The sequence below is a fragment of the Rhinoderma darwinii genome, chromosome 4, assembly GCF_050947455.1.
Source record: "Rhinoderma darwinii isolate aRhiDar2 chromosome 4, aRhiDar2.hap1, whole genome shotgun sequence".
Taxonomy (NCBI): Eukaryota; Metazoa; Chordata; class Amphibia; order Anura; family Rhinodermatidae; genus Rhinoderma; species Rhinoderma darwinii.
Window position 1 is genome coordinate 146687373 of NC_134690.1, and position 12193 is coordinate 146699565.

General features: G+C 42.6%; 1 protein-coding gene and 1 long non-coding RNA gene across 2 annotated transcripts in view; one reads left to right on the plus strand and one right to left on the minus strand.

Annotated features, from left to right (window-relative positions):
* The window catches only part of LOC142759473 (uncharacterized), a 51025-nt gene extending 49999 nt beyond the window's left edge, over window positions 1–1026 (minus strand). The window contains exon 1 of the long non-coding RNA XR_012883139.1: window positions 934–1026. This is a non-coding gene — a long non-coding RNA (uncharacterized LOC142759473). The remainder of the gene's footprint in view (window positions 1–933) is intronic.
* Window positions 780–12193, plus strand: part of USP13 (ubiquitin specific peptidase 13) — a 117094-nt gene continuing 105680 nt past the window's right edge. The window contains exon 1 of the mRNA XM_075861661.1: window positions 780–1032. Within this exon, the coding sequence (XP_075717776.1) occupies window positions 871–1032 (162 nt within the window). The 5' untranslated portion in view covers window positions 780–870. The remainder of the gene's footprint in view (window positions 1033–12193) is intronic.

Genomic DNA, 12193 nt, shown 5'->3' on the forward strand with positions numbered 1-12193 from the left:
CATGGATGCTGCACACAAGTCTGAACCATTGCGGTTCCACATTGCAGCTGTTTTTATATGCGGGTGTGAATGAGGCCTATGGCCTAGGCTGACACATGGCAATAGAGGGGGTTGTGTGGTTTCAATCAGATTTATCATGGGTGTGAATTTCTATATTCTCATTCATACACGACAGGAGTGCACAGAGGTATTTTAGCGCCTGCTGAATTATTTTTATGGTTATATTCACTTTGTTGCAGAAATTTCTATCCCCTACATCTGAATGGGGCTTACAGAAAACCGTGTGAATGCTGCAGAAACAATTCAGATGAATCGAACATATATTTAGTGGCAGAAATTTCTGCAACAAATCTGGCACGTGTGAATTTACCCTATAACAGCAACATCACCGCAATGTGGATCTGAATAGGGAGCATTTCTAGGAACATTTTCACAGTGGATTTGGCAGCCGCAGAAAGTGAAGGAAAACTTACTGTGAAATATATTGACCGTACTGATCATGAATTTCATGAGGTGAAAAAGTTGCCCCGGCCACTCAATAATTGGGCGCTGCTAAAAATCATAACAATGTCTCCTTTTTACCTATGATTGATGTCTGTCAGCTTCACACATACATACAATACATTGCAGTTCCACCAGCATGGCAAGTCCTAACCCAGTGATGGCCATGAAATGGTTAATGGTCACTGCCATGTACCCTCCCTCCCCCCAGGAGACAAACGTCCGTCCACCGTCACCCAGTATAAAAGTTAGCCCTCTATAAATAGCCGGCCCTGGCATCTCCCCTCCTGTGCCTCGGAGCAGCAGCAGGACCCGGGGCTGGTGTGATCTGCTATTGGATTAAAATAGCATCATCTGTCCTGCCCTCCCATGCCCGGTCCGAGAGTCGCAGCATTGTTTGGGAGCAGCAGGAATGTGAAGATGGCTGCAGACCTGGGAGAGCTACTTGTGCCTTACATGCCCACCATCAGGGTGCCCAAGTCAGGGGACAGGGTCTACAAGACGGAGTGCGCCTTCTCCTATGACTCCCCTGTGAGTGAGTGAGCTCGGTGTGCGCTGACCTCCCCTCCCGCATGTTTTCTGTTTTGCTCTGGGCGATCCCAACACGTGAAGCTGCTGACAGATCCTCCTTTATCCCCAGCGACCACCTGCAATTGTATCGTGTGGTGGCTGTGGATGGACCGGATCAGTGTAGCCCAGATTCCCCAGCAGGACATGGTGACCTGAGACGTCCTGTAAATCTGTAGAGGAAAAGTGCGTTTTGTAAGGTGACCATAGAGATCGTCTGTGATCTCAAGAGCGTCCTCGTATTGGGATGTCCGTATCTATACGGGATTGTTCCAGTCGGAATATCCATTATTATTGTATTGGTATTATTATTGTCTGATTGTTAACACAGGGAATGATATGATTTTTCATTAGTTGGAATACATTTGTTTTGTTAGTATAGTTACATTCATTGTTGCCCCCTTTTAATAAAAATTGCACCAACAAAAAGTGCCAATGTTGGCAGTAGCAACCAATCAAATGACTTCTTTCATTTCCAACCCTGCCCTGAAAGAAAGAAACCTGGGATGTGATTGGTTGCTATGGGCAACACTGACACTTTTTGTTAGGAGAGTTTTTAAGCATAATGGTCATTGCCTTTCCTGATGGTAATTCTATTCCCTTTAACCACATCACTGCCTTAGAAAAAGAAAATACTTTATATTCCCTCGTTTAGCGCCAGGACTGCGCAGTAGTGACACCCCCACAGGAGCATCAAGATCTGTACCAAGCAAGCAGCATTGTTTTGCAAGCGGTGTGGGACTGGGTTTCTTGGCCCCACCAGACAAAATGATTCTGAGGAATCTCCCATTTATACAGAACATGTGCACTTTTCTCTTCTCTTTGCATTGTAATCTTTTGTTGTTACTTTTTCACACTTAGGACATGTCGTCAATAAGATCGAATAGATTATTTGTGTATCATGCAATTAGAAATAGGCCCTAGTGGCACGTGATTGGCTCGAAATGGGGCTGTCTTCTGCTGAATCTTTGGGGCCCATTATTGTGTTAGTGTTTAGGGCCCCCGATACTTTGGTGGGGCACTCCAACACTGTTTGCAAGTCTGAAGAAGCCTCTAAAAAATAATTACAATGTAACATTGCCCTGTTTGGGCCTGTTCACATCAGCGTTGCTTTCCATTGGGAGGTTCCATCGAAGGTTTCCTTCGGGGGAACCCCTCAACGGAAAGGCAAATGGAAACCTTCGCTTCTGTTTGCATCACCAGATCTCAATGGTAATGCAAACGGAAGCTAAGGTTACCGTTTGACTCCGTTGAGGGGTTCCCCAGACGCAACCCCTGAACAGAAAGACAACGCTGATGTGGACACAGCATTTATGATCGTTTACTATGAAACAAAGCGGTACCTGACACAAATACAAATGTGAAATTCACCCATTCAGTATAATTATGAATAGAGCAGGTACGACATATTTTGAGATCATCTTCCTAAGGACTAATTCACACGAACGAGTGCAAACTCGGACGTGAAAAACTGCAGTTTTTCACGTCCGAGTTGCATCTGTGTGGGACTTGAGTCTATGGAGGGCGGGATCTGTGAAAACTGATGAAAATAGGACATGTGCTATTTTTCATTCGGACCCTTCACATGGTCTGTTAAAACAACGGCCCCATTGAAATACATGCGTCCGTCTGACGGCCATCACACGGATGAGATGTACACTTGTCTGAATTAGGCCTAAGGTTGTAATCACATATGCAGTTTTTTTTTTTTAACCCAAATACGGGAGTGGCTATAAAAGAAAGACCTATAAACGTTTCCTTTAGGGTATACTCACACATAGCCGTGCGGTTAAAAAAACGCAACTGCATCGAAACTGCACTGAACCTCGGTAAAAACACATGCTTTTTTTTTAAACAGTTTTTAACTACACCTCAATTACTACGTGTGAATGTACCCGTATATTTTTATTTTTTGGTTCCACTTCTGTGTTTGCTTTTCCAGCCATTTGCCGCAGTAACTTTAATGAAGTGGATCACAATGGGGCATGAACACGTAGGGAATAAATCCGATATACTCCTAAGACCTCCTTTCGCACTTGTGTATTTTGGTCAGTATTTGTAATGCAAACCTAGAAGTGGGTCCAAAACATGGAAGAGGTGCAAATATATTTCCATTATATTTTTTCTCTGATGCAAAATACCGCTGTGTGAAAATGGCCTTCGTATGTAAAAACAAAAATCTCCATTCACTTGAATGTAATTAGGAAAAAATTGTCCCTAGTTTTATTTGTTTTGGTAGTTTGGCATAAACGTGGTCAGGGAAGCCAATTGTCTTAAAAAAATGTCCGTTACCTGCGATTTATACCTCATAAGACATGAGTGTTCTCAGACATGAAACTAGAAGAATTGTAACATTTGTATTACATATTCAGATATGTATACAACTGCAGATAACTGGGTGACACCAATTTCCAAGTTTATACTTTTTATATATTAACCCCAAATGTGTCTGAATTTAGAATAGTCATTTTATCTTGTTACCATTTCTTTGGGGGCCAGGTAAAGAGCTTACTTGAGGCTGGGACTAAAGCAGCTTGACAGCTGCAGTCCACGTGTAGTAGTGTGAAAGACACAAGTCCGTGCGACTTTCATGTGATTTTCGTGTGTCTGTTGCACCGCAGAATATCCATAAGAAAGCTCTGTGGTATAGATCTGTAGGGACGCTGCGTGCTGTCGTACAGATTCCGAGCACACGGCTCTAGCGTTTACGTGATATATGCTTATAGTTATTTATGTGTGTCAAATCAGAACTTTATGTAGTAGTGTTTTTCCATATGAAAGGCCGTCTTAGATAAATTCCCAAACGTGTTCCCCTTGCTGACTTGGGCCTGTACTTACAGATTGTATTTTTCATATCCTTTTAAACTTACCAAGTCCATTTTAAAAGTGACTCAGCTGTCTGGCGTTCATCACGCTGCTGCACCAGCTATTTTTATCCATACTCTTCAGGACTCAAGTGTCAAGCAGCAGTTTACCCACCCAGTGGAATCCGACAATTTGAGGAGGCTGTTGGGTGAGGTTAAGGCTGAATTCACACACAGCATTTACGCGCGTTTGTGGTGGTGTTTTTCACACTGTTTTTTTTCATGCTGCGGTCAGATGCTACATAGTTGATAAGGTTTAAAAAAGACACAGGTCCATCATGTCCAACCTATAATCCTGCCATGTTGATCCAGAGGAAGGCAAACACCCCCATTAGGTGGATGCCAATTTCCTCCTTAGGGGAAAAATCCCTCCTCGACCCCAAATATGGCAATCAGAATAAATCCCTGGATCAACGTCCCATCAACTGATTCTAAGGGTATGTTCACACGGCCAAATTTCAGACGTATACGAGGCGTATTATGCCTCGTTTTACGTCTGAAAATAGGGCTGCAATACGTCGGCAAACATCTGGCCATTCATTTGAATGGGTTTGCCGACGTACTGTGCAGACGACCTGTTATTTACGCGTCGTCGTTTGACAGCTGTGAAACGACGACTCGTAAAAATACAGCCTCGTCAAAAGAAGTGCAGGACACTTCTTTCAGACGTTTTTGGAGCTGTTTTCTCATAGACTCCAATGAAAACAGCTCCAAAAACGAGTTGGTAAAAAAATGAGTTGGTAAAAAACGTCTGAAAAGCAGGGTCTGTTTTCCCTTGAAAACAGCTCTGGATTTTCAGACGTTTTGGTTGACTACGTGTGAACATACCCTAATACTCACAACTTTTAATATTATATTTTTCAAAAAAGGCATCAAGGCCCTTCTTGAACTTGCTCAATGAATCAACCACCACATCAATGTGAGTCCCATATTCTCACTGCTCTGACAGTAAAGAATCCCCGTGTGTGGTGATAATGAAACCTTATTTCCTCTAGATGTAGAGGATGCCCCCTTGTCCTTGTTACAGGCCTAGATGTAAAAAGATCACCAGATCTCGGTACGGTCTAATTATATATTTGTACGTTGTAATGAGAGAGCCCCTTTAGTTACTTTAACCCCTTCCCGACATTTGACGTATCCATACGCCAAAGTCGGGTAGGGGAAGTATGGAACAGGCTCAGAGTGAACCCGCTCCATATTATGCGGGTGTCGGCTGTTTGTTACAGCCGACACTTCAGAGTAACGAGCGGCATCGTGCTCGAGCGCGATCCCGCTAGTTTAACTCGTTAAATGCTGCGGTCAATAGCGACCGCAGCATTTAAATCGTTAGAGGGGTGCGACCCCCTCTAACAGCTCAATGCGCTACCCGCAACGCAATCGCGAGGGGGCGATGGCTGCCTTGGGGCCTAATGAAGGCCCCGAGGTCCGCCGTCTTTGTGCGCCTATTAAGCCCTGCCTCCGGCAGGGCTTAATAGTTGCCTGTCAGAATCACGATATACTGCAATACATTAGTATTGCAGTATATCGTGCAAGCGATCTAACGATCGCTTTTTTAAGTCCCCTAATAAAAAAAATAAAAAGGAGTTAAATGTTGTTTTTCTTTTTTTGTGTAAAAAAAAAAATTTAAAATTCAAAGTTCAGTTTCCCACTAGAGCATAGTAAAAAAAATAAAAAATAAACATAATTGGTATCGCTGCGTCCATAAAAGTCTGAACTATTACAATATATCATTATTTAACCCGCACGGTGTACGCCATAAAAAAAGAAATAGTAAATTCCAGAATCTCTATTTTTTTTTGGTCACCTAAGCTCCCAGAAAAAATGAAATAAAAACTGATCAAACCTTGCATGTATCCCAAAATGGTATTATTAAAAACTACAGCTTATCCCGCAAAAAAATAAGCCCTCATACCGCTTAATCGATGGAAAAATAAAAAAGTTATGGCTCTCGGAATTTGGTGAAACAAAATAAATTTTCTTTTTTACACTTAGGTTTTTTACACTAAAAGTAGTAAAACATAGAAAAAACGATATATATTTGGTATCGCGTAATCGTATTGACCCACAGAATAAAGTTAATATGTTGTTTTAATTGCACAGTGAATTCCGTAAAAACGGCGCGCAAAAAAACTACAACTCGTCCCGCAAAAGTCAAGCACTCATAGTACTATATCGACGGAAAAATAATGACTTTATGGCTTTTGGAAGTTGGGGAGGAAAAAACGAAAATTAAAATCTGAAAGTTGTTTACGACAGGAAGGGGTTAAAGTATATAGTAAAATACGAGTGCCTACATATACCGCTTGTTTGTTAGTGGCGTTTTTGTGCTGTTTTTGGGTTTAGTGTTGTATTTTATTTATTTTTTATATATATTTTTTTCAATTAACCACCTCAAAGTATGAAGCTCAAATACTACATTACTATAATAATACCGCTAGGTTTAAACTTTCCAGAAATTTGTGAGTTTACTCAATGTGCTTATTTTAACAATCCAGTTTTCTAGTTTGTGTCGCTAAATGCAGTCTGGTTGCTCAGTTGGCAGCGTTTGGCAGACCCAAGAATGTCAAAATTGGGCAGCCCCTTTTTAGATAGTGCCACGTTGCTCTCTGTAGCTAGTGCCACTTTGCCTTCTAGCTGGTGCCACATTGCCCTCCGTAGTTGGTGCCACATTGCCCTCTGTAGCTGGTGCCATGTTGCTGTCTGTAGATATGCCCCACACGCACCCCCTGTAATAAAAAGCTCCATTGGGGCTCCCTCTGGGAGTGGAATCCCCAGCCAGAGCTTTGCCGACGCTTGGGCCAGGGATTCCTCTGCTGGAGGAGCCCCTGAAGTCACTGTCCATATATGGACCGTGATGTCAGGGGATCCTCCTGGACCGGATTCTCCGGCCAGACCTTTGCCGAAGTTCGGGCCGGGATTCCTCTGCTAGAGGAGCCCCTGAAGTCCCTGTCAATATGACAGTGAATTCACGGGCTCCTCCAGCAGAGGAATCCCCGACCTGAGCGTCGACAACGCTGGGGATTTCATTCCCACAGGGAGCACCAATGAAGCTAACTACAGTGAGGGGGTGTAGCGCTGTCAACAGGGTGGGGTGTGTGGGGCGCTATCTACAGGGGTTTTTCACTGTCTACAGGGGGCTGTGTGGCCATTGCTCACCTACCACCAACGATCCAGTAGCGTGGGAAAGGGACTGTGCTCCTTCATGACTTCATGAAGGAGCGCCGGCACGCTCCTTCTTCGGCCTGCACTCTCCTCTTCCAAGGGAGCTTTTGGGGCCCTACGGGGGCCGCATGCAGGCCGCGTGTTTGAGACTCCTGTTCTAGTACATTATTACGATTTTATATTGGTTCTAATAAACCATAAAATGGCCTCTTATAGGTGGCTAAAGGAAAATGCCTCATGCACACGACCGTAAATTGTATTCGCAATTAGAAATTCGTAATTGCTGATAAAGATACTGATCTATTTTCATTTTTTTTTTTTATTGAAAAATTTCCAAACATATTTATGTTTGTCGGGAAAACAGAAGGGAGGGGGAACAATATAATACAGTAAATACACTCGAAGATCATGTAAATGTCTAGTACGAAATAAGACAATATCAAGTAGATCAGGTAAGCAGGATCAGGTAAGTAGCTGGGTTAATGTAGTTAGGGGCAGTAGAAAGGGGTCAAAGACAAGGAAGGCCGATCCGGTTTCTGGCATTCCAAGCAAAATTGCCAGGTTGGGTGATGATGCGAGGGTGTCAGTCTCAGAAAAGGCAGCCCTAGTGGATACTGATCTCCCTAACAGCCGGGAGAACAGCCCAGCTAGTAGTCGGCGGGATGGTAATGCAGGCAAGCCAAGACAATTGATAGTTGTAGGGGATTCTATAATCAGGAAGACGGATAGAATAATTTGTCGCCAAGACCGCCTCAACCGAATGGTTTGCTGTCTCCCTGGTGCCAGGGTTCGGCATGTGGTGGAACGGGTGGACAAATTGCTGGGAGGGGCTGGTGATGATCCAGCTGTCGTGGTCCATGTCGGTACCAACGACAGAATAAATGGTAGGTGGAGGAGCCTTAAGAATAATTTTAAAGAACTAGGCTACAAGCTGAAGGGAAGGACCTCCAAGGTTGTATTCTCAGGAATACTGCCTGTGCCATGCGCATCACAGGAAAGACAGCGGGAGCTTAGGGAGTTAAATGCATGGCTGAAGTCTTGGTGTAGAGGAGAAGGATTTGGGTTCCTAGAGCACTGGGCTGACTTTTCATTGGGGTACAAACTGTATTCTGCAGATGATTTGCACCTAAATGGAAGGGGGTCCTCTGTGCTGGGGGAGAGAATTCTAGCTGGGGTGGCGGAGTATTTAAACTAGGGCTGAGGAGGGAGGTCAATGTAGAAAAAAAAGGGGTAGCCAGGTTAGAGAGGGGTCAGACTATATTGGTGGGGGGAGAAACAGAATGTGGGGAGAGGACTAGACAACAAGATAAGGAGATCCTTTCGTTACAAAACATCAGTGTAAATAAAAAGGACCGATTAATGTCAAATCACATTTCTGATAATAAAAGTGAAAAACTGACAGGCAAGTTAAAGTGTATGTTCACAAATGCCAGAAGTCTAGCAAGCAAAATGGGGGAGCTGGAGGCCTTGATACTGGAAGAAAATATAGATATAGTTGGTGTTGCTGAAACATGGCTGGACTCTTCACATGACTGGGCTGTAAATCTACAGGGTTTTACACTTTTTCGTAAAGACAGGACAAATAGGAAAGGTGGTGGTGTATGTCTGTATGTGAGAAGTGATATGAAGGCGAGTGTGAAAGAGACAATAGTGGGTCAAGACTGTGAGGAGGTTGAAACCTTGTGGGTGGAACTAGAAAGGGAGGTAAACACTGAAAAAATTACTTTTGGTGTAATCTATAGACCCCCCAATATAACTGAGGAGATGGAAGGTCAGATATATAAACAGATGGAGCGGGCTGCACAGGCGGGTACTGTAGTGATAATGGGAGATTTTAATTTCCGGGATATTAATTGGTGTCATGGTTCGGCTTCAACTGCAAAGGGGAGACATTTCCTCAACCTATTGCAGGAAAATTTTATGGGCCAGTTTGTGGAAGACCCGACTAGAGGTGAAGCTCTGTTGGATCTGGTCATTTCTAATAATGCAGATCTTGTTGGGAATGTCAATGTTCGTGAAAACCTCGGTAACAGTGATCATAATATAGTTACATTTTACCTATACTGTAAAAAACAAACGCAGGCTGGGAGGGCAAAAACATTTAATTTTAAGAAAGTCAATTTCCCCAGGATGAGGGCGGCAATTCAGGATATAGACTGGGAAGAACTAATGTCAAATAATGGAACAAATGATAAATGGGAGATTTTCAAATCTACTTTGAGTTATTATAGTGCAAAATTTATTCCTACAGGTAATAAGTATAAACGACTCAAATTAAACCCCACATGGCTTACACCTTCTGTGAAAGGGGCAATACATGACAAAAAAAGGGCATTTAAAAAATACAAATCTGAGGGTACAGCTGTAGCCTTTGTAAAATATAAAGAGCTTAATAAAATCTGTAAAAATGTAATAAAATTAGCAAAAATACAAAATGAAAGGCAGGTGGCCAAGGATAGTAAAACAAATCCTAAAAAATTCTTCAAGCATATAAATGCAAAAAAGCCAAGGTCTGAACATGTAGGACCCCTAGATAATGGTAATGGGGAGTTGATCACAGGGGATCAAGAGAAGGCAGAGTTACTAAATGGGTTCTTTAGCTCTGTATATACAACAGAAGAAAGAGCAGCTGATGTAGCCGGTGCCAGTTCTGTTAATATATCAGTTGATATACTGAATTGGATGAATGTAGAGATGGTCCAAGCTAAATTAAATAAAATAAATGTGCACAAGGCTCCGGGACCAGATGGGTTACACCCTAGAATTCTTAAAGAGCTTAGTTCAGTTATTTCTGTCCCCCTTTTCATAATATTCAGAGAATCTCTAGTGACTGGTATAGTGCCAAGGGACTGGCGCAGGGCAAATGTGGTGCCTATTTTCAAAAAGGGCTCTAGGTCTTCCCCGGGTAATTATAGACCAGTAAGCTTAACATCCATCGTGGGGAAAATGTTTGAGGGGCTATTGAGGGACTATATACAGGATTATGTGACAATAAATAGCATTATAAGTGACAGCCAGCACGGTTTTACTAAGGACAGAAGTTGTCAAACTAACCTAATCTGTTTTTATGAAGAGGTGAGCAGAAGTCTAGACAGAGGGGCCGCTGTGGATTTAGTGTTTTTGGACTTTGCAAAGGCATTTGACACTGTCCCCCATAGACGCCTAATGGGTAAATTAAGGACTATAGGTTTAGAAAATATAGTTTGTAATTGGATTGAGAATTGGCTCAAGGACCGTATCCAGAGAGTTGTGGTCAATGATTCCTACTCTGAATGGTCACCGGTTATAAGTGGTGTACCCCAGGGTTCAGTGCTGGGACCACTATTATTCAACTTATTTATTAATGATATAGAGGAAGGGATTAATAGCACTATTTCTATTTTTGCAGATGACACCAAGCTATGTAATATAGTTCAGACTATGGAAGATGTTCATGAATTACAGGCAGATTTAAACAAACTAAGTGTTTGGGCGTCCACTTGGCAAATGAAGTTTAATGTAGATAAATGTAAAGTTATGCATCTTGGTACCAACAACCTGCATGCATCATATGTCCTAGGGGGCGCTACACTGGCGGATTCACTTGTTGAGAAGGATCTAGGTGTACTTGTAAATCATAAACTCAATAACAGCATGCAGTGTCAATCAGCTGCTTCAAAGGCCAGCAGGATATTGTCGTGTATTAAAAGAGGCATGGACTCGCGGGACAGGGATGTAATAATGCCACTTTACAAAGCATTAGTGAGGCCTCATCTAGAATATGCAGTTCAGTTCTGGGCACCAGTTCATAGAAAGGATGCCCTGGAGTTGGAAAAAATACAAAGAAGAGCAACGAAGCTAATAAGGGGCATGGAGAATTTAAGTTATGAGGAAAGATTGAAAGAATTAAACCTATTTAGCCTTGAAAAAAGACGACTAAGGGGGGACATGATTAACTTATATAAATATATTAATGGCACATACAAAAAATATGGTGAAATCCTGTTCCTTGTAAAACCCCCTCAAAAAACAAGGGGGCACTCCCTCCGTCTGGAGAAAAAAAGGTTCAAGCTGCAGAGGCGACAAGGCTTCTTTACAGTGAGAACTGTGAATTTATGGAATAGCCTACCGCAGGAGCTGGTCACAGCAGGGACAGTAGATGGCTTTAAAAAAGGGTTAGATAATTTCCTAGAACAAAAAAATATTAGCTCCTATGTGTAGAAATTTTTCCTTCCCTTATCCCTTCCCTTGGTTGAACTTGATGGACATGTGTCTTTTTTCAGCCGTACTAACTATGTAACTATGTAACTATGTAACTATGTAAGTAGTAGACCAATCCGGTCAAACAATACAAATAGAGGGGGGAGGGGGAGGAAAAAAGCGAACAAGATAACTTTCATTTTTAGCTCATTGTGCTTGTGAGAGAAACAATGTAGATGAAACACTCACATTTTGTATTATAAACCATCTCCCATTCCCTAGTGAAGTATACAGAACATAAGCGGGGATGGAGATGCCCGCAGGAACCAACCCACCGCACATCACCACCCCCGTCATAACAGAGCCCATCACATGTAGGCAGGGACAGGAGAGGATGAGAAAGAAATGGAGAGTACCATGGTTCTCGCCCACACCAAAAAACCACCAGGATCCTGACCATATCTTATATGGGTGTATTCCCCAGGAGCACCTGTTCTTGGAACCAGACAGTTTATTCAAAGCAATTCTTTATTTGTAACTGAATGTTTTGTGGAAGCAATGAAATGAAAGATTGCCATGTATCAAAAAATTGTTAGACCTGTAATTCCTTTTGGAAAGAAGCTTCTGCCCAGTATATTTTTAGTAGATAGGACAATTTGTCCAGGAATAACATGAAGGGTAGGGCCTGATCAGCAAGCCAGGTTTGTAATATGGCTTTCACCCCTGCTGCTGCCACGTAATGTAGTAATTTGTGTGCTCTGGGGGACATCTGTGAGTCTCAAGGTCCATATACCCAAACACCGCGCACAAAGCAGCATCAGGGTCAAAGGTTATGAGGTGAGTAGTAGTGAATGTGCGTGTGTGGGACCAAAATGTACAAATGAGAGGGCATGACCATGAACAATGGTAGAGGTTGGCAT